General features: G+C 36.3%; 3 protein-coding genes across 6 annotated transcripts in view; 2 read left to right on the plus strand and 1 right to left on the minus strand.

The window, feature by feature from the left end:
• Positions 1-9,646: 9,646 nt before the first annotated feature.
• On the plus strand, positions 9,647-15,686 carry RpL24-like (ribosomal protein L24-like). Of its 2 annotated transcripts, XM_067275779.1 has the most exons (6): positions 9,647-9,667; positions 9,724-9,847; positions 14,023-14,209; positions 14,280-14,343; positions 15,425-15,510; positions 15,581-15,686. In XM_067275779.1, the coding sequence occupies exons 2-6, from the start codon at positions 9,767-9,769 to the stop codon at positions 15,646-15,648; spliced, it is 486 nt and encodes a 161-aa protein (XP_067131880.1). In that variant the 5' UTR covers positions 9,647-9,667; positions 9,724-9,766; the 3' UTR covers positions 15,649-15,686. The 2 variants fall into 2 exon arrangements, with proteins under 2 accessions (XP_067131880.1, XP_067131879.1); XM_067275778.1 differs by lacking the exon at positions 9,647-9,667 and having other exon boundaries at positions 9,678-9,847.
• LOC136979748 (mitochondrial mRNA pseudouridine synthase RPUSD3-like) lies at positions 15,679-27,162 on the minus strand. 3 transcript variants are annotated; one of them, XM_067275772.1, is made up of 9 exons: positions 27,089-27,162; positions 23,571-23,724; positions 22,356-22,409; positions 21,957-22,086; positions 21,330-21,437; positions 20,495-20,579; positions 19,150-19,282; positions 15,983-16,113; positions 15,679-15,912 (listed from the first exon to the last, which is right to left on the minus strand). In XM_067275772.1, exons 2-9 carry the CDS (start codon positions 23,668-23,670, stop codon positions 15,697-15,699), a joined length of 957 nt encoding a protein of 318 aa, XP_067131873.1. In that variant the 5' UTR covers positions 23,671-23,724; positions 27,089-27,162; the 3' UTR covers positions 15,679-15,696. The 3 variants fall into 3 exon arrangements, with proteins under 3 accessions (XP_067131873.1, XP_067131872.1, XP_067131874.1); XM_067275771.1 differs by lacking the exon at positions 27,089-27,162 and adding an exon at positions 26,404-26,474; XM_067275773.1 differs by lacking the exon at positions 27,089-27,162 and adding an exon at positions 26,404-26,474 and having other exon boundaries at positions 15,787-15,915.
• Aldh (Aldehyde dehydrogenase) overlaps positions 26,847-27,901 on the plus strand; it is a 41,506-nt gene continuing 40,451 nt past the window's right edge. The window contains exons 1-2 of the mRNA XM_067275770.1: positions 26,847-27,025; positions 27,106-27,210. Of these exons, the coding sequence (XP_067131871.1) occupies positions 26,897-27,025; positions 27,106-27,210 (234 nt within the window). The 5' untranslated portion in view covers positions 26,847-26,896. The remainder of the gene's footprint in view (positions 27,026-27,105; positions 27,211-27,901) is intronic.

A 27,901-nucleotide genomic window follows, 5' to 3' on the forward strand; every position in this document is an offset into this window, starting at 1 on the left:
TTGCTAATATCGCATTGAGACTTTTATTTTATTTTACAGTTTATGTTATGATTTTGTATTAGTACATCAGCGTGTGTATCGCATTCGCTATTCGTGACAAAAAACGCCAGCATAAAAGTTTATAGCTTATAATTCAAAGCTTTCACTAAATACTTTTAAAACAAACTCGTCTTTACGTTTATACACAAATGTCTTACCTTATTAAACGAAGCACTTATAATGCTAGGAATTCGAATATGTTTCAATATATAATCTTCGGCATTATAGCCCATGTGGGGCCTTGGCCTCTTTGACAGTCTCGGTCCAATCTTGACGATCTTCTGCACGTTTCGACTAATCACTGATCCCCATCAACCTCAAAACATCCGCCACATCACCCAGTCATCGCTTCAGTGGTCTTTCTCCACATATCCTGCCACTCGGATTTCCTCTATAGATCTTCTTGGCAGCTCTATCATCTGACATTCGCTCAACATCTGTCTGTTACTCTTTTCTTCCACAACCATACAGTTCTACAAATTCACTGTTTTTCCGCATCCTCCACTCCCCTGCCTCGCACACTGCCCCAAATATCTTCCATAGAATTTTCCTCTCCCATCTACTCAAGAGTTCCTCCATAGCCAGTCATTGTCTATGTTCCCAAACCATATATAGGTCTAATAACTGTGCGATAAATAGCCATCTTAAATCTTCTACATAGGCTATGGGATTTAAGAACTCTAATCAGGGTCCAGTAAGCTTAATTCTTAATACAAGGAATTATTGTCACGTCAATCACAACTACATGCTGCGAAACATCTGACCGAACTTATCACAGTTGTCCACCTCGAAACCTGTTCTCCATTTGTCGTTTTTATAACTATAATCTGCTTACCAGTGGCCGACCGGTTTCCGTCCCTGAACACTAGGAGTTCGGTCGTGGGTTCTCGCCGCGCTCGGCCGGGCTGGCCGCGTGGAATTTTCTGGGTTTCTTCACGCCTGTAACGCCTAAATAGGGCCCAGTTACCTTTAATGTGGACAATGACGTACACGAAGTAACACGATAAATAAATGGTCGAACCATAACCTCTGTTCTCCAAAAACTTTCAACCAAATGAACGGTGACACTACGTGACTGCACGCTAAATTTATCATTCATTTCTTTTGCTTTTATTTGAATTACGCTATCACGTAACTTTTTCCCTTTGCACATTCCAGGTATTATCAAATTAGTACTTGCAGGACACAGACACGTCTTGCCTTCTTGTCTCTATGAAGAATGAACGTGTCCGTGCTACTGTAGCGTATATTTTTCTTCTTCGTATTAAAAATCTAGCTGACGAAGCTGTTGACTAATCGTAATCATTTATACCGACAAAAGTCGGGCACCGGGTGTATACACGGTTTCCCTCAGAGACAACAGATTTCAAAGAGATTTAGTATACATTGGGTCCACAAAGCGTTCTCTAAGTAGAAGATTACAGGAGCAGAGATATGGTATCACTAACAAAAGGCACACCACGGACCCCGACATACGGGACGACCTCCGTAAAGCCAAACTGGTCAGATTGTCACATCGAATTGAACATTTTCGAAACCTCGAGGCATTAGAAATTTACAAAGCAGGCTTACGCATGGCAACCGCATTAACACAAATGATGCCATTAAGGTTTCCTATGCATGGAGGTACTGTTACGAAAAAACGGGCAACACCGGCAGTTAGCGATCTTTTTCTGTATCTTTATTCACTATTTATGGTATTGATATAGTTCTATTGCCATGGTAACATACATGGATAAAAGTTGTATACGCGCGTTTGGATTGTTCCATAGGTTTTTAAAAAATTAATTTTTAATTATTGTTCTTTGCATTCCAAGTTCGAATCTTACTGGCTTTAAAAACCCGAGGAAGACCGAGGTACAGTCGAAGACGTTACTTTTCCATTAAAGTGTTATTACTGGACTCAAGGTTTTCGAGTGTGAAGTATACATTCCAGTAATTTGGCGAGAAGTTGTTTTAATACAATAAGAATAAATATCTTATCTATGAATTTTGTCTCGTGAATTGGAAGAATCTATTCTACAAAGCTTGGAGCCAATGAAAACGACTCGGAGTGATGTCAGTTTATTATATCGAAGAATAAATTTATATAAAACCTCGAGTAAGGCTAATGTCAGACGAGCACTAAATTTCCCGGAGGGTATTCGTTTTTTATTATGTATAGAAGTATTTAAAAACAAACGAGCAATTATTTATTGTGACATCGTCACAATGCCGGACTGCAATTTTTAGTCACGTTTTCAATTTAGTTAATTTAAAATATATGCTCTCCACTCGAAATTAGTAGTGCCATACCCCTGTACATCATACTTTTCTTTTAACAGTAGAGTCGTAACTCCTTTCGGGGGCAAATTTTCGAACTGAACACCTTCAAGTTAATGAGGACCTCCTGTCACTAAGCTTTGCTCATCCGGTCTCGACTTTCATCTGTCTAGCTCCATTCTCGAAATTCAGGAGAGACAGACGGCACTTTCTTAAATTACCACCGACTCGACACTTCCTGGAAACAATGTTTCGACTTCCGTCGTTTTTCTTGCTCGTCTGACATTAGCTTAAAACTGCTCAAAAATTTTCTATTTTGCATAAAGTACGAAATGAAAGGAACTTTTCAGTTTCTAGAATTTTTGTGTGAAAACAAAGAACCGTTTGTCAAATAAATGAATGGACTGTTTAAATATTGTAAAGTTATTTTAATAAAAATTTTTAGAAAATGTAGAAAGAAATACCATTGATTTTTAATATATTTAAAAAATTAAATCCTTATATCTTTTAGCCCTACTTTGTAAGTTTTCCTCTGCATCATTCTAATTAATTAATCCAATTTCTAATCAATCGAAGTGTTTTATAAATCATTATTATTATTATTATTAACAAAATATAAAAACACCTTACCACTGGGGTAATTAAACTTTCTTTACAAACGTTTTTCGGCTCTATTTATGAGCGCTCATCAGGTAAATTGTGTTCGAATTCGGAACAACATCGAACATTTCTTTTCAAATTTAAAATGGAATTAACAAAATATTTAACGACTTTTTAACTTTAAAATCTTAAATAATAATAATAATAAGCCATTCCAAACACTCACAATGTACAAAACACATTCACTGGAAAAATTAGCAAGTACACAGAACTCGCCCGGAAATAAGGCATCTGTGGAGAATGGATATTGCTTATTGTACCTGTCGTTCTCTCCTGTACAGGTGTGATACCACACACACTACACAAAAGCCTGGGAACATCACAATTCAATAGAAATACATACATCACACTACAGAAGGCCACAATATTGAATACATGCCATATTGTTAGGAAATTCCTCAATACTGACACTGACACACTTATTTAATTTTAGTTTTGTTTTCGTTGACTCTGGTCCCGCATAGTACACAGCCACCGGTGTCAACCGAGTATAACCCACTACACCCAACATAATAATAATAATAAACTATTTCCTAAAAAATTAATACAATACTATTTAAGATTGTTGTACGCACATAGACTATGACAAAAGTAAGCGTACTGATTTTTTATTTCAAATTATACAAGAGTTACATCAAACTACAAACGATCTTCTTCAAAGTACGACTCTTGCGAGGTCACACAGTGGTTCCAAAGTTTTTACAGTTGTCATAGCAGCACTCGAAGTCGTTTTCCGTAAGGGTGTTTAGTTCGTCGGTTGCAACTTTTTTGATGTTTTCCACCGTCCCGAAATGATGACCTTTCAACTTGGATTTTATTTTAGGAAAGAGGTAGAAGTCGTACGGAGCTAGGTCCGGGCTATAGGGAGGTTGCGGGAGCGTGGAAATTTTTCTTGGCCAAAAACTCTCGAATTGTAGCGCTGTGTGAGCAGGCGCTTTATCCTGGTGCAGCACCCAATCTTCTGCAATGTCCCTGTGGACTTGCTCGACCCGTTTTCGAAGTCGTTGTAAGACATCTTTGTAGAAGGCCTGACCAATGTCTGTCCTGAAGGTAAAAATTCTTTGTGCACAATTCCACGGCTATCGAAAAAAAACGATAAGCATGTTTTTACCCTGATCTTTGTGCCATCTAAACACCACGTTCCTCAATAAAGTGGTGTCTCCATAAGCTTCGGTTAAATCTGCAAATGTCTCGGTTGCAGATTTCTTAAGTTTCACACAAAACTTGATAGCTTAACGTTGTTCGAGATTTTTCTCCATTTCAAACGTAACGATGTGTTAAAACACTATCTCACACAAACAAAGATTGTGCACGTTTGACTTAACCAATCAACTTGAAGCAGGTCTAGACACGCTGCTAAAATATCTAGCAACGTGAAAATACTAATTAATGATGTGTTAAGCTGCACACTCATTAAGTAAAAAATTAGTACACTTACTTTTGAGACAGATCTTGTATTACCCGGTGTTATTACTTGTCTCAAGTCCGTTTTTAATAGCGTATCTCCAATAGGCTGAACACGCTGGTTAATGAGAGTATTCTCTCAGCAAATGCATAAGTGTGGTCATAAATTTGTAATTTATGTGTGCTGAGCAGGTCCAAACTGCAATGTGTGGAACGAACTGCGGAAGGCCGTAAGACAAAAAACGTAGCACATAAATTCTCCATAGTGGAGAAATCAACGAAAAGATAAATTTGAAAATAATTCTTTAAATATATATCGAATTATTATTCGGCGCAAGTGGCCAATGATTAATTTTTCTAACCAGCGATTATTTATTGTGCTGGCCTGCAAGAACATTTTGCCGGTATTCGTACAATCGTATATAAGAATACATTTGTGTGGTAATAAGAGTAAACGCAATGGTCGTATGCAAATTGCAATGATGAATATAATCAATATCGGATGTGACAGGAAATTTAAGAGTAGAATTTTCCATATAATTTGGAGGTAACGTAGAAAAAATAAGTACATTTTTCGTAGAATGTGGGCAAATCCTGTAGTTTTTCTCTTACTTAAAATAGTTGTTTATCCCTAACAGACAGCTCGGTAAATAAACGATCCATAATTACAATAATAAAAGCTAATCTTACCAAACTTTCTCCGAACTTTGAATGGTTGTTCGATGAAACTGTATTCTGTGTAAGTGTCTGCATTTCGAAAAATCTAAAATTAAATTTAAATCTAAATTTAAATGACGGGCGCGCTCCTAGCGGACACTTCGCAAAACATAACTTTTCTGACGGAAGGAGTAGAAGAAGAATTTTTGGGGATACTATAGATTACACCCTGTAGAATTTTGGGACGTTGGGTATATATTTGAACTCAACGATACTCTACTTTTGGACCGGAGGCGAAAAATAAGAAAGTTATTATATTTTTTTCCGGCGATCACGGGATGACCGGGAGTCGCGTCGCTCTCTCCACTAAGCTTATCGCGTGTTTAACGGGCAGTCCGGCAAGTCGGCAATATATGCTTAGACAGATGTCGATCCACGAGCACACCGATCGTCTGCAGTTGGAGTTAAGTGCTTTTTGCACACCCTCGCGCTCCTCGACCTCGGGGCCTACGGCCACTCGGCCGCCGACACGCTCGCTATCGCTCGCGGTCGGCTAGTATTACGTGCCGCTGTCGCGGTTTGTCCAACAAACCTAACCTATCTCTCCGGGAGATGACCGTAGTCCGACGTCGTGGATTGCAGACTTTACCGCGAGATGGCGGTACTAGCAACTGCGGTGCCCAAGGTCTGTATAAGAAGGTCGGGACACGCGTGACCTACTTCTCGAGCCGCCATTTTGGGGTATTTTGAGTCGCACGTTTTAATTAATTAATTAAGCAAACTTGTACGAGCAGTCAGTTTTATACGACATAAATTAAACTAAAATTTCCAGTCAAAATTATAATAATAATTTCGGACGATTATGCAACCCCAATTTTATGTAACTTTTCGATCAAATAGTTTAAAAGAAACAATCATCCGCATCGCTCGCTGTGGTGAGTGAAACTAATTAAATAGGTGCTAAAACTGACGCAATTACGTATATAAGCGCTTGGTAAAGTAATGCAATAACATAAGTTATCCAAAATTTTATTTTATAGCATTTACCAATACAATATTAATTATTAATGCATTAAAAAATAAATACTGGACTAACGTATAATTAACGAACATTTTTGGCTTTACAAACGCTTAAACGTCATATTTTCCTAATTATATAAAATTTAATCAAAAAGGATAATATTAAACACAATTTGACGATATTTCTAACAGAGCTTATCTGGAGCTTATCTGAGACATAACCTCTTTCTCTGTAAACACACAAGATACAAATATAATAAAATACCATTTTCGGAAGTCGGCAGAAGTACGCATAAATCAGTTTTTGCTTCCATACAGTTTTTTTACATTCAAAGTACAGTCAAACCTGTTTTTATGCGCTGGATAGGAACCGCATAAAAAATCGCATATAAAAAATCGCACAAAAAGACCGCATAAAAACAGGTTTGACTGTATTTGTTTTTAAAAACCATGGATTTTAGATTTCGGCACACTAAAATACATAAAAAGTGACGTTTTGTTTCACGGGAGGAAGTCGATGCAAACCTGTGCCGTTAATCGATGCAAATACTTTGTTTCTTCTCTATGCGCAATATTAAATTTCGCGTACGGTCGGGCGTAAATACTCCGTTAAAAAAATCCAGCGACGAGTTGCGTAACTTTCCCGGCTGTTAAAAATTATTTTTTAAATAAAATCTCCTATCATTAATTACAACGAATAAAATTTAGAGTGGCGTCATCTATTATCAGATTTTACTTTAAAACAACTTTGTGTTATTATAATAGGAAAAAGCTCGTTTTGAGAGTAGTAGGCCTAATGAGTTTTATAAAAAATTTGTAAATACTACAAAAGACTAAAATCTTCATCGAGTGGACCCCTCTCGAGATACGTTACACGACCCATCCTTACCTTCTATGCTTCGAGAGAGGCGTGTATGGCATCTCGGGCCTTTACGCCGGAAGAGAACAGGATGGGAAGAGTCGGCCTTATAGAAGACAGCCAATCCGAGAAGACAGGTGAGAGGTCACCGATGCGACCAAAGTCGGCCTTATAGGAGACGGCCCCCGCGAGAAAAGGAGAAAGAAGTGCCTTCCGGGAGGACTTGGGGGGAAGCTGGCCCCTATTCAGGCGTCATACGCAAGGAGGAAAACCCGGAAAAAACTCCCGCTGCCAGCTCGTCCGAGTGAGGCACGAACCCCCGATCGAACTCTGGTGTTTAGGGTCTGGTCTCCGCCAGTATGAGCGGAGACGGAGTCCGCTCGCCCACCGGTGGAGCTCCATCCTTACCTCCCCATCCCTTCGACTTTTAAACACTAAAATTTAATAGCATCGATGTTCCTTATACTCCAGCTACCGTACCAAATTTCGTTACTTGATCTTTACTCCATCCCGAAATATTAACGAAATACACTAGAACGTAGGAAAAAATATGCGCGTGTAGGCCTTTTTTGACTTATAAACGTACATATATTTGTAATATTTAAACTTGCCCAATTACAATTCTAACTAAAACTGTTCTTCTTTCCATTGTTACGTATCAATAACCAAAATTAACGTGGGTATCGAACAGCTTTTTTCCTTTTCTGTTTTTTGCGTGACAATAAAATATCACTTGTAACCGTGCCACTGGATCGGGAACGATACCAACTACGGCATCGGCGTGACCGTAAAATTCCTGTTTTAAGGATATACGTATGCACCGAAAAGATATCTCCGTTCTGGAACGAAACGAGCAACTTTTCCGACGTTAGTATTATCCAGAGCGGCATCTATTGCGTCCGAAACGAAGAACGGAGCGGGTTGATAACAGTGTATGGCAAACGGAAGAGCGAACTCCGCTACCGTTTTCTCTCCGCCCGACAGGTTACTCGCGGGTCGAAATCGTTTACCCGGCGCCACACAGTTATAGTCGATCCCTTCCAAGCAAGGTTCTTCGGGATTTTCTGGACCCAAAAATGCCCGAGCACTCTGATTATTAGTTAAAGGCTTGTATATATCATCTATCTTATTTCCGACGCGATAGAAACAGCCGATAAATTTATCGTATCTGTCTGTCTTCACCTTTTCAAATTTATTGTATGTTTTACAGATTCTGTCTGCTTGCTGCAAACGTGTGTCTGCATTGTTACGTATATTAGAAGATTACGGTAGACAAAAATTGTATTCCGCGTCAATTGAGTTGTGGCACCGGCACAACCTCGTCGCGGATCTCCAAAAAAGTGTAGCACTATTGTTACGAAAACGGGAGAATTTTAATGTAGCCGATGTACACTTTAATTCGTTGGCTTCTTTGCCGATCACTACACCGTTGTTTTTAGTTTTCGAAGAAAGTCGATCGCTGCTGGAAACATTTTCATCGAATTTACTAGCCATAGTTATTAGTAGAAATTATAATTGTTCATTTATACTTAAATCTGTCTATTTTATTTTTACGTAAATATTTAACTTTTGATATAGAAAGCGCTTGGAAACTAGAACATTCAATTGTGGGCCATGCCGAACCAAAACTATGGAGAAAACCGAGAATTTTCAACCGACAGTTTCTAGATTTTATGACGCGTTCGTTCGAACCAACAAATACGAATCGCTTGCCGAAACGCGATACCGAAATCATTTTAAAAATATAACCGAACTTCCGGCGGTGGCCCGTGGAATTTCGTAAGTAAAGCCAGTACATTAAAAGCGCGGCCGGATGGCCGAGCGGTCGAGGTGGCAACTTACCACTCTGGGGGACCCGGGATCGAATCCGAACGGGTCGAATAATCCCCAGGAATTTTTCGGGGGGTGGTCCGTTCGGATGGTGTCGGGCCTCGTCCCTCACCACCCGGTCGCCCCATTGTGGGCCTGGCCATAATGGGCCTACTAAAAGAGGCCCTCTTAGTTCCCACAGGGCGGAAAGAGTTAAAAAAAAGTACATTAAAAGCACGAAAAGTGAGTCTTAAATTTAGTGTTATTTGCGACACTTAATTCCGTCGTTTAAAATGACGAAAGTACCAAACTTTTATCTATTCGCATTTAGATTATGTAATACGAATGGAGATAAAATATTCTGGACGCCCGTACATAACAGATGACGTAATCTCGGTATCGATGCGCCACGCAAGATTGATATTGGCGCTACTTGTCTGGGAACCGAATTTACTATCACGTGGGTAGTAGTCCCGGAAAACAATTTAGATTCTTAAAAATTAAATAATGTTTTAATCGGGACGTTTCTTGTCGGCGAGTAATTTGGTTCATTCGATTCGTATTAATAATTTTTCTAACTCTCGAACGAAAAACGGAGTCGGATTAGTAACTTTTTGGCTACGGAAGAAAAGCCGACAACGGCCATACCTTCCAACATAAACCCACGAACAAGAACAAGAACAAGAACAAGAACTTTTTGGCTACATTCGCGCTGGCGTGGCCGAACTGGGTTCCGCGGCGACAAATAGCGGTAGCGACAATAATCACGAACGCCGACGGTCGCCCTCTACGGGTTTCGTTGTTTACACGTTTTAATATTAAAATTTAATATCAAATAAGAAGATAAATGAAATAAAATTAATACTTAATAAAAATTTTCGATATATTTAAGAATAAAATATTTCGGTACGGTAACGAGAGTGTAATGACGTCACTCCGAGAAATATACGATTGCATGTGGATTGGAACGAGGGAGAATCGCGAGGCTAGTATCTCCGTATCAACTCGAAGAGAAGAGAAAGAGAGAGAAAAGGATAGGAAAAATCGCCGGGCGAAATGCGAGTAGAGAAGTGTTACTTCTGTTCTTCTCCTGTTTATCCCGGACACGGGATACAATTCGTACGAAACGATTGCAAGGTAAGTTGTTCCAGTCGTATTAGGTTCGACCGTTCCCGATTTCCTACGAATTAAGTTAATGATTTTCGGAAATATTACGAAAATTTAATCTAATTTGATTATATTTATGTTTCTCGTAGTCGCTTCTTGTATTGTAGATCGATGTATTCCAAATGATCGGATTTCTTACGTCGTGATGTGTTGTTTCTCACCGGTTCTCGCCGCCATATTGTTTTTCCAAGTTTTTCGCGTTGCTTACGAGATAAGAAAGGCTATCGCGTACAAATTTATTAAAAAATATAAATATAAAACAAAAATATGATAAATAGAGTTAAAGGAATTTACAAATTTTGTTTTTTGAAAGATTAGATGATAGAATCGTGGGCTTTCAAATGGGATAGAATCGATGCTTCTTTCAAATCAATACACAAAAACGTGTTCAGGTTAAAATACTCCCCTTTTCCATCTTTATGTCAGCAATATTAAAAAAACGAAAATACAAATTATGATTTAATCAATCATTTATAAGAAAGCATTTGTCATTTAAAACTAATCGGTGCTATGCCTTCAGCTTTTCCAATTTAATCGTATCATAATATTATGACAATATATTATAAGAGTCTTAAAATAATATGTAAAAAATGTAAATGAATATATAAATAACATCTGAAAGCCCGAGTAGTATATAACTCAACACCAAACGAAGGTTTATTCCAGAAGGTTTTAAATTTATTTAATAATTTATTTATTTAATTATAATTATTAATTTTCTTAAGAGATGGCGCCTAACGTCTACCTCTAGTGTCAAATTGCTTTATTCTAATCATTTAACTAGCCACGTTATAGCCCGATATTTAGGCGATCGTTTGGTGTCGAGTGTAAATAAATATACAGAATACGTAAACCGTAAACTGGGTGAAAGGAGGATATATCCCGCTTATCTGTATCCTCTTAAGTTATTCCGAGTACGGGAAAGTCGTCCTTTAACAAAATGATATAAATAAGCTGCTTTACGTGGAAGGAATGGAGGAATAATCTTTAAAATTTATATCCCGAACTTATTAATGAAAAAAGAATGTCGGGGACGAGTCGATGTACGTGATGCCGTCCGTTCGTTTGTAATAAATTAACTCCGTGCCTTCTGTTTTGCTTATATTTTTTTAATTCGGCAATAATAAAACAAAAACACGACGAAATACCGTGCCCCCGTTCGCTTTCCCGCCGTGGTGTATTTACGCCGATTGCGTTCCGTTGCCGATTCGGCGGAATACGCTCCTGGCGACCGAGGACTATATACTACGTAATTAATATAGTCCTCGTAGACGAGACGTTTTGCTTTACGGAGATTAAGTATAAAAAGCGGGAACGCCGGACGACGGGTACCGTATTGTTTCGTAAAGTAACTTTCTTGAGGAAGTAATATTTCCTTTCGCTCGTGTTCTCCGTAAACGAGTGGCCTGCAAATGCATTTAGTGCGTAATCCCGTTGCACGTTTTCTCTGGTATAAATCGGAATAAATGCGTGCGAGCGTTACTCGTAAGCGACGATGTGTACGAGGCACCGAGAAGCTTTTTCTACCCGTTGCGACGCTCGGGCTTAGGGGTGTAGTAGTGCCCCTCGAGAAACTGTTTTGTCCTCCCGTGCGTCCTCGAAATGCGATAGCCTCTCTTATCTCGTAAGCGATGGTTTTCCGTTCGAGTAGGTGGCGCGAAGAGTCGGAAATACCAAAATTTTAATATAAAATTAATCGTATCTAAAATTAAGTTTATCCGGAGTTGCGTATTTGTAAATAATCGTTTAAAGGTTTTAGTTGAGGATATTGTCGCTTTGCTTTGTGTCGCGTCTTGGTACGAACGCGGTGATTCCTCCGGTAGGTCGTAAGACGATTCTAGCAGGACTTAAGTATATAAGCTAGCGAAATACATTTTTATAATTAAATTTTCTTATTATTCTTCTGGAGCTCTTTGTATCGATTCTGTTCTGCACTGCCATCCAAACCTCACTAGTAAACGTTGGTAATATTCTTCAAATTACATTTAACTTGTAAAAGAAACTATTTAATACGTCTGTTAGTGATAAAAAGACGTTCCGTCGTTAGGTCCACTAAAGCTCAGAGTTTGATATCGGTTTTATCTTCCGTAATAGTAGTAGCAGCCTCCGACGGATAACGGGCTTTCTTTCCTTTCTTAATGCCGTGGTAGCACGGATAAATATTAACGCCTTTTCTATAGCGCTTTGCTGTAACATTATATATTGCAATTGTTAACTTTGCGGAGGTAATCGAAGCCAGAGTTTCTTCGGGAGAATATATATCGTGTTACACCCGTGGTCCATTTTATGCTTTTTCGAATCTCGTTGCCGGTTTTGGAGACTGCGTATTAATTTTTACTAAGTCTGCTGCATCTCTTTTTTTCGGATAATTTTAATTTTACCGCAGTGGCATAAGTAATATCTTTAGAGTTTCGATTGTCGACGATTTCTCAAACTTTTCTCGTTTTTGCTTTCGGTCTGGTTTTCGAAAAATCCTTTTAGGGACGTCCCGTTATTTGTTTTTGTGGTGTTGCACGGCTTGCATTAGTTTGTGGCAAATCGACATTTTCAAAAATTATACGATTGAGCCGTAAAGGATTTTTTGTCTAAAAATGTTTGATATTTCAATTGCATCTCTTCCATCTTGGACACAGACTGATGGAAAAAACAAGAAATGATTCAACCTAAATCATTTTCCATAACTTGATTTGAATTTGTTAAATTAAACTTTTCTTTAACGTAGTCTATGATAATATTTTGTAATTTGGATGAGCCGCTTATCATTTTATCTTCTCGTAGTTTTTTAAAAAGTTCTCTCCTGCTAACTACCAGTTGACGCCCTGCGAAACAAAAATGGTTATACGTCAAAATCCACACATTTCCGCAGACAAATATCTGTTAGACATAATTAGGAAACCTTCAAAAATCTGGACAAAATAAAATTAAAATGTAGAAAGACGTAGAAAAAAGGAAGTTTTAAAGTTCTACTTATTTAAAATAAAGTTTAAAAATTCCTTGGGTTTACAATTATCTTCTATAAGATTTTACCATTGACTATTATTAATAAAATATACATGTTAAAATACGTACCTTGGCGATTACTATCCATCATAATATTCAATAAAAACACTCAAAACAGACAGTGAAACAATTATTTGAAACGAGTCCGAAAACGACACTTGACGTTACGTTTCCAACCAGATATAAAACTGATGCTTTTCTTCTGTTGGTTAACAAAGCCACGGTGCGTATTTTAAAAATTATTGATGGCAGTTGACTGGCTGGAATGTTATTTCTTAATTTGTAAACTTGTAAGAGTCATTTCCAGTTATGCATTTTTTGACTTTTGTCCTCCTAGTTCTTTACTATGACCCACTGTGCGGTGTGGGTACAAACGACTCGAGGACAATAGTTTTGCATTTTCATCAGATTTGTAAACCTGTTCGTTACGGCACAGTTCTAATTTTTTACATCTTATTTAATGCAATGTTAAATAATACAGATATAATTAGAAATGGTTGTTGCGCTGTTGTACAATGATGCTCTGGTGGCAATTACCCGTCTCGACAACAAGAGCTAACTGTCGTATTGAAATTGGACACGAGTGATGTACAAAAGCTCGATCCTTTGTTTTTGCTTTGAAATTACTTAAAAAGTTGTGTGTTATTGATCAAACATGATTGACAAATCTAAACTTGCATTTGTTTCATTGTAGAGAAGTATTGTTTACGTACCGAGTTGTGTATCGAACGGTCCCTTTTGAGGCAGAACCGTCGATGTTAATGTGTTTTACATCGAACTCGTTACGTGATTTATTCTCGAAATCGCAGACGTGGCAAACCGCTGCGGTTTATTGGATACTTGTGTATGTTTTTGGTCGATCTTAATTTTCTTTTGTATCGGACTGCCGTAACAATTAACTGTAATCTGGTCCATTCTTATCTGTCTGCCCCGGGATTGCTTTATTTACAATTTAGATTCCAATCCTTTCTTTTTAAGACGGCCGTGAAAGTTAGCATTATTATTTGTAAGATAATCAAATAAAGATTTTTATTTTATTATTGTATCTTTTGTAAACTATTTGATTTAAAGAATGTCGTGTAATACTTTACGTTTTTTGTTTCGTTCGTTTACAAAAAGGAAGTTATTTACAAATTTTTCTTCAGATTTTCAGATTCTGCAGGTCGAAATGCCACAAACTTTTCAAGAGAAAGCGAAATCCGCGCAAGACCAGGTGGACCAAAGCCTTCAGGAAGGCCGCCGGCAAGGAACTGACCGTCGATCCGGCCTTCGAATTCGAGAAGAGAAGAAACGTTCCGACAAAATATAATAGAGAACTCTGGCAGACCACGCGTAAGTTATTTATCTCTAAACTAGCAGTGATAAATAGTGCTTAAATAATACGAACAATGCACCTTTTCAGTGAAGACGATGAAAAGAATCGAAGAAATTAAAGAGAGAAGAGAAGGACAATTTATATTGAACAGGTTTGATTATATAAATGTTCACGTGTATATATATATAAATCCTGTGGGAGGGGTGGTTGTTTGGAGATGACCGCATCTTTCTTTTTCCCGTTGATTTTCTTTCTCTACCGTCTCGGAATTAACTTCTCTTGCGTACGCCCGCTCGTTCTTTTCGGTTTCTTTTCCGTTAGACTCTAGAAGAAAATACCTCTAAATTCTCTTATATTCTAAGACGGTTTTCGAGTGCAGAAAAGAGTAATCTTACTCTACCGTATTTAAATGTTTGGATAACTAAAATAAAATATATTCTCATAGCATGTTAACTTCAATATTAATTCGTAACAACAAAGCTTTAAAGTGCAATCTCGTATGCAGTCACAACCCAAATTATCCTAGGCAAAAACTAAAACATAATTTGTTAAGGCAAATGCTTTTTGTAATTATTTTAATAAGTGTACACCTTCTTACAGAACTTTATGTTAAAACAGTTTAGCATAATTCCCCAGAAATTATAGAGGGATGTCTTACTTTTAGAATTAGTGTAATTTGCAACACTAAACAAAGTTTTTTACAATTATTTTTATCAAATAAGTTCAGGGTCTGGAGGATTTTGACTAACGGATAGGTTCGCTAAAATTTATTTCTCAAAATCACTGGAAAACGATAGATTCCGAGCCCTTAAGATACCAAAATTAAAGCACTAAACTCTAAAAAGTTTAATGTTTCTCGAGTTTAGTGCACTTAAAAAGTTTAGAAGTGTGTTTCAAGTAAGCAAAGCAAAAATAATAATTAATTTTAAGTGGTAAACAAAAAATTTAGATGCTAAAATATTAAAAACATGTTAAATCCGGTAACTTGCCGACGCCTACCAAATGCACGTAACAATTGTGGTAAATTGCCGAATTAAGAGATTCTTAAAGTACTGTATATTTTGAGAACACAATTTTTAAAAATGTATTGTTAAACAAATATTTGTTGAAGTAGAGGGTATCATTTGGTTGGGAGAAGTTTTATGTTAATTCCTTACACAATTCGTATTAGTTTAAATAGTGTTCTTTTCTCATTGTATTAAAGCACAGTTAAATTCTTGTTTCAAAATTAGGTTGCAGAAAGGAAAGGCTCTGGAAAAACAAGCAGATCTGAAGATAATTCAGAGAAACATGGCTTTGATTAAATCGCCAGCAGCAGGTGAGTATATAAATCTTTTAATTTTTTGCAATAATTTAGTTATGTTCGTCTCACTTCGTTTTCTTCTCAGCTACGGTCTCGGTCGCGCAGATGGAAATGGTGGAAGAAAGAAAGGAAGCTCGGATGGAAGAAAACTGACTTGTATAATAGTAACAAAAATAAAAATAATTCTTAGATTTCAGGATTTTATTTACATTCTAAATATTTTAAACATTCTGGAAAAATTTCCAGTTTTTCACACATCCATAAAAAATGGGGTGGGGGTGGTGCGGCGACGACCAGATCCTTCCCCGAATCGTATCCTCGGAGAAAGATCGAATTTAGATGGAGCATGACGGGTATCGCCTCGTTACTCGTACCGCGGGGAAGTCGAAGTTTCTGGCAGATGTCGTCGGGTAAACTCTACTAAAACAAAAATAATTAGATGTATAATACAATGGGATTAATGTCTGTTTGGATTTATGTTTAATACCTTGGCACCGTACGTCGTGCTCGTTTCGACAGATTTACCAAACACCGTACCGACACGTCTGCCAAAAAACACGTCTCCGAGTACGTAAGATCCTCTCGTCGTCATGTACACTTTCAAAAAATGTGATTTTACTGAAATTGGAAAAAAATATATATATATAGCTATAAATTTAATGATCAAATTATATATTTAGTTTAAAATTAAGTATTCATAATTTCAAGTCTAGCCCAATAATCTCACTTTTATCTATGAAATTAAATCAGAATAAAGTCCACATTAGTCACGTATAAACCGAGATTTATCGACAAGATTTATTGCGAGAATCCACGTACGGTTTGCCAATTAAACTAAGAAGTCTCTCACAGATTAATCGAAAACATTGTAGAATTTTCATATTGTGGATATTTAATAATTAAAACTTTCAAAGCTGGGTTTAAAAACAATAAAAGCTGGCAAATTTGCAAACAATTGTCTATAAAATACGGTAGAATCCCAAACCTTTAAGTGAATATGCCACTTTTATTTTACGAATTATAAGAAAACTTAAAATGGTAAAAGATAATTTTGTGCCAGTGTGTTATCTGTTACTGATTTAAAAGTGATATACCATATAAATCTCTCATAATGGTTATGGCCATAAGTTTTATCCAAACTATTTTGGACAATAAGGGTTCTACCATACCATGAAAACACAAAGTAATGGAATGAGGACTTCAAAACATACTATTAATTATTCCAGTTTGGATAAACTTGGACATTTTCATACACGTAAATAAATCTCTTATCAACTATCATCGATATATTTCTATGCCGTACGAAAAGGAGTCGCGGTCGATACAAAAATAAAGTTTTAATAATCTTCGTCTTCAATTTTAACAAAAGCATAAGTCCTTTGAAACGGGCACCTTTTTATTTGTTTCACACTCTAGAATAAACCATACAATGACCCAACCCTTTCAGACTACTTGGTTGTGGAGTGTTTAAAAATTCCCTTAAAAACACTTTCCAAAACCAGAGAGAAACAAAATGATACCTCCCATCCACACCGCGTGACCTTTTATCTGTTGAGAAAAGTACCGTTAATATAGATTTCAAGCTGTCTCCCAGACATAAATTCTCGTAAAATATTTCCAAATTATACAAGTTGATTCTAAATTATCAAGGTTTCCATGTTCTATAATTTTCCAATCAAAAACAAGATACACTTTCATATTGTAATAAATAGTTTCCATGGAAACTTTGACAACAATTTAGAATCACCTTGTCAAATACAATTTCCCTGTGTGCAATACATACCAGTTCCTAGTGCAACACTACTATATAAAAATGGATTTTTTTTCAAGCAAAACATAAATCTTGTATCATTGTTACAAAATTTATTTCATAAAAATGATAATTTCAAGTTAAATAAGACACATTCTTCAACTCAAAATGTTTATCAAAAAAACAGAAATCTTTAAGATAGTATTGCTTGAAAATGATGTACTTTCCAAATTTGAGAATTGTATAATGTAATTCTCTCGAAGAAAAGCAACAAACAATATTAAAAGAAACCACAAAAATCTATAAACCAGCAATTTTTAAAACAAGTGCAAATGTTACCACTTGTGTTGAATGGGCATCATCAGGCATTTGTTTGCCTGATGATGTAATTTCTTATGACAGTAACAGTGACAATAAGAATTTCCCTCTTGTATAGTAGGGTGTCCATTTATTTTTTACCTAAATTCAAATATATAAGTAAGAGCTGCCATTATAATTCACTTAGACAATATAAAATTAAAATATTATCATTTATACTCCAACGTACAAATCTTTATAAGTAATATACCGATCCGATGGAAACGACGGCTCTGACTGCAGTTTGAAATTTCCGTCCGGTGGCATCCTTCGGTTAGGCTCCGTCTGTCGATAATTCTTTCCGAAGCGGCCCGTAAATCCTCGTCCGCCGGGATTCTGGGTCACCCAATTTATAGTTTATTCCGACGATGGTCCGGTGCAAAGCACAAAGTATACGTTTAATTTAACGTGTTGCAGTAACATGGATTGATGAGCATTATTATTAGGTATCATTCTCGAATTTGAACAGCTTTATATCGTGCAACAACCAATATGGCGTGTATCTAAGATATTCCACTTATTGTATATAAGTGAGAGCAGAAGCTGAAAATGTTGCACTGCCGTCTAAAGAGCGAGCTGCTAATGTATCTGCTAAATGCGGGAATTATACTTTCGAACCTCTTCGAGCTCTTTAATAATTAAGAACCGGATGATATAAAAGTTGATAATTGGGAAAATTTATAATTTAATTTGTTGTTATTGTTAACAATGTCTTTCAACAATTATACTTTTATTAATTTAGAATTAATACAACGTAATTTTAACCTTTAGTATTGTTTACGTTTACCTCGGCCAATAAAAATATTCAAATACGGTAATACCTCGGTTTTCGTCGATTTTTTTCGCAAAAAAATTTCTCTCTGTTTTTGTCGGTTGCCTCGGATTTCGTTGGTGTGCCCGTATGACCTCGCTGCTAATTTTGCAAAAACAAAGGGTGACCCATGCGTTTTCCTGCTATGTGTGGCATTGTTTCTCGTAGTGTGAACATTAGCCCGCGCATCTAGTCAAACAACTCTATGACAGCCGGATGGCCAAGTGGTCAAGGTGGCAGCCAACCGCTCTGGGGGACCCAGGATCGAATCCGGACGGGTCAAAAAATCCCCAAAAAATTTTTGGGTGGTGGTCCATCCAGATATGTTGGGCCCCGTTCCTCACCACCCAGCCGCCCCATTGTGGGCCTGGCCAAACCCATAATGGACTTGCTAAAAGAGGCCCTCTAGTGCCCACAGGGCATAAAGAGTTTAAAAAAAAGCCAAACAATTTCATTGCTTTCCTTTTAGCTCCATCATGGAACCATAGAAAGTTTCCAGAGCCCAGCAGCCCTTCAAATGCCATGTTAAATGTTCATTTATTCATTACATTATTGTTTTTAGTATTAAACACTATATTTGTTTTCTATAAAATGTGTTTTTGGTATGTATCATGGAGTGTCTAGAATGAATTAATTAGATTTACACCGATTCGTATGGAAATAATTAACTCGGTTTTTGTCGGTTTTGGACAAATTATCAACAGAAACCGAGGTATCGCCGTAGTAAGAAACTTACCCGACGACACTGCTAATTTTACCAAGCTGCAAGATAATTCTTTGTTACTCTCCAACAAAGAACAGTCCACAATTACTGGTTTGACTACTTTCTTTTTGATTTGATTGGCAGAAATCTCTTTCAGAATCACAGGCTGCAATGATAAATTTCAAATTATCATAAAATAAGCAATTATACTTAAGTCTACGAATCATTTAACCTACGAGCACATAATAAATGTTGATATTACAACTATAAGTATTTTAAAACAAATAAATTATTCTATTGATACAATGCCGAATTCTGAAAATTATCAGTATTTTACAGCCCCGTGCTGTCTAATATTGTCATACCGACCAGGGAGCATTAAATGACAATAAATCTCCAAACAAAGTGCTTCAAACAATAGAATACATGTGACAAAGTAGTCAGTCAGTCAAATTAATCTTTGAGACCTGACATCACTAGGTAGGCACAGTGGGTAAGATGTACTGTACAGTACATACATTACATTGTAGGATATATGCAGATCATAAAAAGTAATCCTAAAGATTAAAATCCTTTTGTCAGATTTCCTACCAAATACTACTGGAAGATTAAACAAAGCACTTTAGTGATTCTGCAAGTCAGACTTGATGACACTGCAAGCCAACAATGCTTGTTACCACCTTGCTGTATGTCACAAAGAAACATTTAAATCTTAAACATTCATTTACTACAGATATAAGGAATAACATTTGAAACTCTAAATAAATAAGTTTATAGATAACCATAAAGTGGATTGTATTCCTTTTCAATACTGAAGTGTTAAGAGTGCAAGTGGATGACAATAATATCTGTAAACAACAGCAAAATTAGGAACAACTAACAAACGTTTTTAACATGTTAGCATTGAATTGCCAATAAAATGGGTGTTTTTCATCATTTTAAAAGTGTTTTTGGTGGCGAGTTTTATCAAAATCAACATTCATATATTGAATAGTGTTCTGTGTTAAATAATTTTTGTTTACAATCTAGACTGTATACAAACTGCTACTTATTATAAAGTTTGTAAACAAATTTTGCCCGTACAGAACAATTTGGGATATTTTTATGTAAACTGTCGCCTTAATTTTCTGTAGTTTATCTTCTTTATGTAACTTTACACTACGAAAACTTAATTTAGACAGTAATATATATGAAAGTTGGCGATGCACGACGAATCGGATAAATGACAATGGCTTGCGGAATCGAGTCTACCTCGCGGTACTAACAAACCAAGTAAACTTTTCATTTGATTGCTCAATATAACAGTATATAAACTAATAAATAAATATTTTATTAAGACATTTTAAAATAACTTATTATTAAATTTTCAAAAATATACCTGTTTTATATCATTGATTGTACTCAATTTTATTCCTACTTTTTCTCTCACGGTTTCTGTAGTCGGACAACCTACAGTCAAAGCCCTGCAACAGAAAAAGGAAAATATATTTTACATTATAAACTATAAAATTTGATTATCATCATGTCATAAATTAAAAGTATCCCAAATGTTATTTATGAATGTCAAAAAGTAAGTTTTCTTTTTTATTTTGACTGTGAATAAGTTAGCCATTCCATATTCCTACATTTCAACATATTTGTCTGTTTTTCAAAGTAACTGCCTTGTCTACGAAGATGCCGTACTATAGCAGTAGATCGAGGAATCGAAGCTCGGTGATAGAAACACGGATTCTGCAGCTGTAGACAATGTTTTGTTTCCTCTTGTATATCTTCGTCTGATTAAAAGCGCGTGACTTGTCACTATAAGTCTGCCTCGTCGTCGGAGGGACGGTTGCAAACTGCTTGCGATGCCAAATTTCCTAAATACCGCATCGAAAATCCTTCCCGTAGTTCCGATTTGGTACCGACACCCTTCCATCTGTTCAAACTAGACCAAACTTCAAATGTTGGCTATGTCTACGTGATATATCTTTCTATCACCAAGGCTTCAATTCCTTAATCTATTGCTATGGCAAACATTGCAACAAACAAAGCAATTATTTTGAAAAATAAACTGAATACATGTCTTGTATCTGTTCCATATTTCATTGTAATTTTTTAAAATTAAAAATAGAAAATCAGGAATTTTACATCATTTTAACTTTCCATTGTACTGTACATACAAACATTATTATTACACACACATATATATTAATATAGATAATTGTACTTACCAGTATATAAGATGTGGTATGTTTTCAGATTTTCCTCTTATAAAAGCTTTTGTAACTTTTTCCGTGACTTTATCGCTCGACGACAATAATAATATTCCACTAGAATACCTAATAAATTTGTCAGAAAATAACTAAATTGTTAAAGATAAATTTTTGTTTCAAAATTTTTTGAAAAGAGAAAATATTCTTAAAAACTACAATTCAATTTTATCTGATATACCATGATCCCGATTTACAACTATTAGATATACACAAAAATTCAATACTGTGAGCCATTTTCGTTTCTCTCTCTCTCTCTTTCTGATTTACGAGGCTATTTGATATAAAGAACACCGACAACCTATAAAATGAAATCGTAACGAGGTCTTCGTAATGTCGGGTTGTCCGCATGCAGTTAGTTTAACGATTCTCGAGCAATCGGGGCCGACGGGCCAAATGCACCGACCTTAACCGTACCCGATTTGACGGTAGTTTAGTTTCACCGTACGGACACTTACGTCGACAATACTTCTGGTTTATTTTTCAAAACTTTTTTACTCTACAATTATTTGTTAATTACGATTAATAAATATCTTCTAGAAATATAAATTTTCTTTTAAACAAATAAAAGTATAGCACAACCCTTACTTCTCGGTCGATTTAATTATCTTTAGTTGTTTCACTTCGAGTTCGTTTTTGAGTAAAGGCAAAGATTCTTCTATACTTAATGAAAAATTACCATTGAAGGGAGTAATCACAGTCGGTATCATTTTATCCCCTGTAATGGCAAAAAAATCAATCGACAATTCTATTAAATAATCGTATAAAAATTTCAGGAAATCATTTTACAAAATTTCAAGAGAATGAAAAGTACATTATTAATGTGATACCAGTTTATTTATAAACTGTTTTTGATATAGTTTTAAAATATACCGAACGTATTGTCGGTACCTTGTAGGTACTGACACTACTGTCATTAAAAACTCTTTCTTTTTCGCTACCCAACATCTTTGCTAACAAGGAAAAAGTTTAAATTGTGAAACATACCTTTAACTTTATAAACAGGAATTCCATAAAACTTGTTAATTGCAATTAAACCATCTATTAAAATATAAATTAAAATATGTAATTATTGAAATCAATATTTAATTTGGCTCTAAATAATTTCAATAAAAATAAGAATACTTTTATTAACTACAAGTACGAAATTTGGGCTCGAGGGAAAACGGTTTGACATTATAATTAAAAGATTAAATAAATAATTTATCTCCTCTTAGCATTCGTCGGATGGAAAGAATTAAGAAAGGAAGAATATATTTATCGTACGTTTAACTCGATTATTTCTTTCGACAAACACCCTGTCCGGTAAATGGCATCAATACGACCGGATAAGCGAATCGACGACGTAGTCCGTTTCCAACAAAATGGGCTACGTCGTCGATCTGCTTTCGAACGTATCGAAGCCACTCTATCGGGCAACGTGCCCAATATATTCTAAACACAAATTATAAGAAACTCCAACAATATTCATACAATAATTATGATAATGAAGTATACTAAGCTATAAAAAATGTATACTCCAAAATACATTTATAATTTGAAGTAAGGATTAGAAAATATATGCTTTATCTGGAAAAAAGTCAAGTTTTTATATAAATTTCCATTATATTTAATTTGATTCCTTATAAATTTGTAAATAATATAAGTAATTTTATTTTAGTTAGTTTATTTTAATTACATTTAATTAATTTTGAAAGTATTTAATTTAAATATTTAAAAATGAATAAAAATAAATATAGAGTGGTTAAAAAATAAACTCTTTCTAATCACAACCGAAAACTGAACAAATACTTATCTATTGAGAACGTTCACAGAAAAATGGATAAATAATGCAATTTGAAAAATCATTCTGTAGATATTGTAATGTGCAAAACATGTTTGTAATTGCACTACAGTTTAGTGGTAAAACTATGGCTCTTCTATGCACGTTTCAAAGACAAACGTTTAACAAGTTGGTTGTAAAGTACCGATAAAACGATGGCAATATTTACCACAGAAGAGTGATAATTATAGTATTTTATGTAATATAAAATACCATTCCAACAGAAGACGTGGATCGGCAAATTTCCGACAGTCGATACGTAGACGTATCCCGACAAAAATTTGGCACTCCTGCATTACGATTAGTGCAAGGGAAATATGCTTTGCCTTCTAGGATAACTAATTTTTTATTTTAAAATTAAACAAAAATATAATACTCACCTTTATTATAAACAATATTTTCACACAGACTCTGGACGAACTGACTTCTCGACTTCCACGGATGAATTCTTTTACTCAGTTCTTTAAATGCAAAGGCCATCGAGCAAATAAGCGATCGGTAGCTTTCTTCTCAATCACTTTCGTTTATTATTCCCTTAAAAGAAGAATACAACTGAAATGAATAAAATCCAAAATAATCACGAGATACCAAATAATCAAATTTAACAATACAAAATAACTCCAAGTTCTTTAAAAATATAAAAACGACAAAAATCCGTTCGGCAGACGTTCACTCTAATAAGTTTTTCCCAAACACTTTCGGGTGTTTTACGAGCGAAATAACATCTCTTTTCTTGCAGTCCAATTTTCACTTTCTTTGCCTTTTGGTTTTTCCAGGGGCCCTTTGTCAAGACAAGCGCAAGCAAATTGGCTCGGTACGATCAAGTCTCCCTACAATCACGGACGGTCTTGCAGCATACGACAACCAGACATTACGTAAGCGAACGTCGGCAGTTTGGCCCCAAATCAATTTGTTCACATATTTCCCAGGCTCGGTTGCCCGAAACTGCTCGAAGAAACACCGTCATTAAAACAAACTCCAGTAAACGGACTTTTGTCGTCATTATATTTTTAAAAAGTATTTTTTACGTTTAGCACAATAGTTTTAAATACTCAATTATAAATTTTTCCCTTTTGACAATCTGATCCACAGCATATCGAAACGTAAATGCATCCCATTTCTTGCAAGTCGTCGTTTTCCATTCGTTAACACACGCAATACTGTTCATTATTTTTATTGCTTCTAAACCTTTAGATTTCTGGTAAGATACAAATACAACAAATAAACGAACGTTTTCGATCTTTCTACCAAAGTGCTTGGTAAAAAGTTTCTAGAATAGATCTTGGTAGAAAGATCTACTCTAGAAAGTTGTACCATTATTTTTAATTCTTATGTTACGTTATTTGTTTTATATTTATCCATTTACGGTCTCGTTCTGCAGTATGGTTTAGTTTAGTTTAATCATTTTAATTTAAAACATTTATTTAAACAACTGAAAAATTATCAATTTCTTTTTTTGTTTCGAAATTGTCACAAACCGACGAGCGAGTCGAACGAGCATTTAATGTTTTTCCATAAAGAAAGATCCACACAGAGTTCCACGCATCTCCGTTCGGACAAAATGGCAGTTTTGGAGCACCGGAGGGAAAGCCGTCCGGCAAAAAATACAAATACCATTCAAAACACGGGAAACACTGGTTAACTCTACATAAATTAGATCTTAAGAATTGTTTTCGTTTTCCAAAAACAATAGATTTGACGGTCCAAATACGTCGGCCAACAGTCTCAAGATTTAATTTAATAATTTGAAATAAATTTTGGTGGCACGAGAATTTCATTAAAGACCAAAACACAAGTACGACGCTATTTCCTAATGCCGTCAAATACTTTTTACTCGATCTTTCTTAATGATCGTAAACCTTAGAAATTATAGTCCGTGTTTGAGGATCTCCAACCCGGCCGGACGGGCAGATTTCGGGGGTTAATATTCGTCACTTGCGCTTCACTTTGATGTTTTCTTTTTACAAATATGGCCCACAACCCTAGCATACGGCTAAGGGGTCGAAGTTTACAGGCTGTTTCACACTATAACCGACTCGATCGACCGATCCTATAATCGGACCGACTAGTAGTAAAAGCATTCACGCCGAGTACAATTATATGTTGGTGGCCGACTCGTAAGGACCAATCGAAATGCGTGTTACGGATCAAAACACTAGCCAATCACGGTAAGTTTTTCAATTTAAACAGAAAACATGGCCATTACGAAAAGCGATCGTACATTTCGAATTGTTTTAAAACATATTTCATTCGTATGCAGAAATTTTAGTTCTGAATATGTTACAATTTATCATCAGGCCATATCTTTGACAACAATATTTATTGGAATGTTTTATAGTCAATCACGTACCTTCAATGTTTAGTTTCTTGGAAATCTCCGTCCAAGAATTATTTTTTTTAATGTCTTTATAATTGGCTCACCGAATATCATAAAGCCACAGATATTTTCTGACTTCGTTTATTAAAGCTTCCGAGAAAACTGTACCTTCCACCATTTTCTAACTTCAGATAAATCTAAACTCCGATCGGTTATAGCTTCGAAGCTCTCATCGGCCGTAGCTCACCGACTGCTCCGACCCGACTACAAATATTTAACTTTTTAAATTTGTCCGACCGGAACGACCGGTCGGTCGGCCGACTGCTGCCGCCACGGCAACACGACTCGGAGTCGGACCAGTCGGTCATAGTGCGAAACAATCCTACCTCGGTAGTTTTGACGGCTCGACGGCCGAGCGGTCAAAGTGACAGGCTACCGCTCCGGGTACCAGGGTTCGAATCCGGACGGGTGGATAAATCTCCAGGAATTTTTTGGGAAGGTGGTCCGTCCGAATACGTCGGGTCCCGTCCGTCACCACCCCATTGTGGGCCTAACCGAACCCGTAATGGGCTTGCTAAAAGAGGCCATCGTAGTGTCCACAGGGCGGAGAGTTAGAAAAAAATCGCTTTGGTTAGCTTAGGTAGGTTAGGTTAGATTAATTACATTTTCAGTAGACAGAAGAAAGGAATACCTAAAAAGGAAATATCTACTAAAAATGTAGTTAATCTAACCGAAGCGCGGCCATTGGGACTACAAAGGTAAACTTCAACCGGCTAACGGTAGAGGTAAAATTTTGTCTTCTCTCGACTCTCCGAATAAATTCGCGGCTTTTGTCAGGCAATATCTCCGTATCTAAAGGAAGTTAACGATTATCGTTACGCGAAAGCTAAACTCACCGGCGATAAACCTCACTTCTAAAATTCGACACTCGACGACACATAACAGGATTTACATCGCTCGGTTCCCACGTGTTTTCAATTTGTTAGCGCCATCTACAAACATTAACACATTTCGTCAGTCGCATCAATTACGAATAAAAATAAAAAATGTAGTAAAGTTTAAATTACAAAATAATAGTCAAAATGTTAAATTATACAATAATTTTATAGATTTTCAATTTGTTATTTAGATTGGAGACGGGCGAAGAATTACTACATTAAGATTGAGACTCATTATGGAATGACAGACTAAAGCAAAGATATTAATTTTTAATAAAAATATAAATGATAAATTAAACAATAATAATTATTTATTATAAGTTATTTTTAACAAAATAATTTCGATACACACGGAAACGGAAAGAGGGCGGGACCGAACAATGCGATGTGTGGTAATCACGTGTCACGTGTGTACTTGCCGATAAGCGGAGAAGCTTCATTTACTGAGAAGATGTTACGTCTTTCGGCTGCGTCCGTCGGATCTTTTCTGCAAAAATCTCACAAATTGCAGAAAACGGGACGGCAATTGTTGTCGTCGCTGCCTCGACCCGTCGTTCGACCTCAAGTGCAGTTTACCAAGGCGAGTCGTACTTTTGCACGAAAAACGTCACCAGGTTTATAAAGATTTGCCGATTTTCATTACCTTTCCGTCTTTTGTAGATATTCATCAATAACGAATGGCAAAATTCTGCATCGGGAAAAACTTTTCAAACGATTAATCCTGCGACTGGCGAAGTTATCGCCGAAGTTCAAGAGGGCGATCGGGTAAAAATCTTCTTTAATCTTAGATACGTTTATAAATGTTCGCGATTAAATACTTCAAATGCGCTTACTTGAAAATGAATGGCAAAAAGTAAACGTCCTTGCCTTAACTTTTTCTGAAATAATTTGCGAAACGTGTGCGAATGCCCATTGTTTTAATATAAACGACTCGTTTGGCACAAAATCGTATAGAAATACCAGAGACGTACTGTATGTAAACAAAAACGGTAAGACGTGAACTCCGAGCCACTCCCCGGAATCGCGCATCCCCCGTACGGCCACGAAAGTTGACAAAACTGTACACGTGTGATTGCACTTTGCGCGTGGTTGCGCTCTTTGGTGCTCGCCATCGCCCGCGTCTCGACACCCCCGTGCTACGTGACGTCGAGTGCCCCGCCGATGGTGGAGCCGTCGATTCCGGCCTGGTTGCGTGGGCTAAATAGTTTAACTATTTAGCCCGTGCCATTTAGCGGAGTGACGCGACTCCCGATTGCCTGCAATTTGGAAGTGGGCCGATTTCGGGGACTATGTCTTGCAAAAGGTCACGTGTAGACGTATGGTTTTTTGACTTTTTTTGATCTTATGGTATATCGTCTAAGACTCCGATAATGTCCCGTCTGTCTCGTTCGGAGGTGTAATTATACCCGAAAAACGACTCGATCGAACAATCCGGATAAATGAACTTAATAACGAT

This window comes from Centruroides vittatus, unplaced genomic scaffold (assembly GCF_030686945.1).
Source record: "Centruroides vittatus isolate TY-2023 unplaced genomic scaffold, ASM3068694v2 contig_634, whole genome shotgun sequence".
Lineage (NCBI taxonomy): Eukaryota > Metazoa > Arthropoda > Arachnida > Scorpiones > Buthidae > Centruroides > Centruroides vittatus.

Coding starts and splice junctions, on each gene's coding strand:
- LOC136979748 (XM_067275772.1), bottom strand. CDS start 23,670: ATGGCCTTTGCATTTAAAGAACTGAGTAAAAGAATTCATCCGTGGAAG. Junction 22,087..22,355: donor TCCTGTTTATAAAGTTAAAG/GTATGTTTCACA, acceptor TTGCCATTACAG/GGGATAAAATGATACCGACT. Junction 20,580..21,329: donor ATACCACATCTTATATACTG/GTAAGTACAATT, acceptor TTTCTGTTGCAG/GGCTTTGACTGTAGGTTGTC.
- RpL24-like (XM_067275779.1), top strand. CDS start 9,767: ATGCGAGTAGAGAAGTGTTACTTCTGTTCTTCTCCTGTTTATCCCGGA. Junction 9,848..14,022: donor TCGTACGAAACGATTGCAAG/GTAAGTTGTTCC, acceptor ATTTTTCTTCAG/ATTTTCAGATTCTGCAGGTC. Junction 14,344..15,424: donor GGACAATTTATATTGAACAG/GTTTGATTATAT, acceptor TTTCAAAATTAG/GTTGCAGAAAGGAAAGGCTC.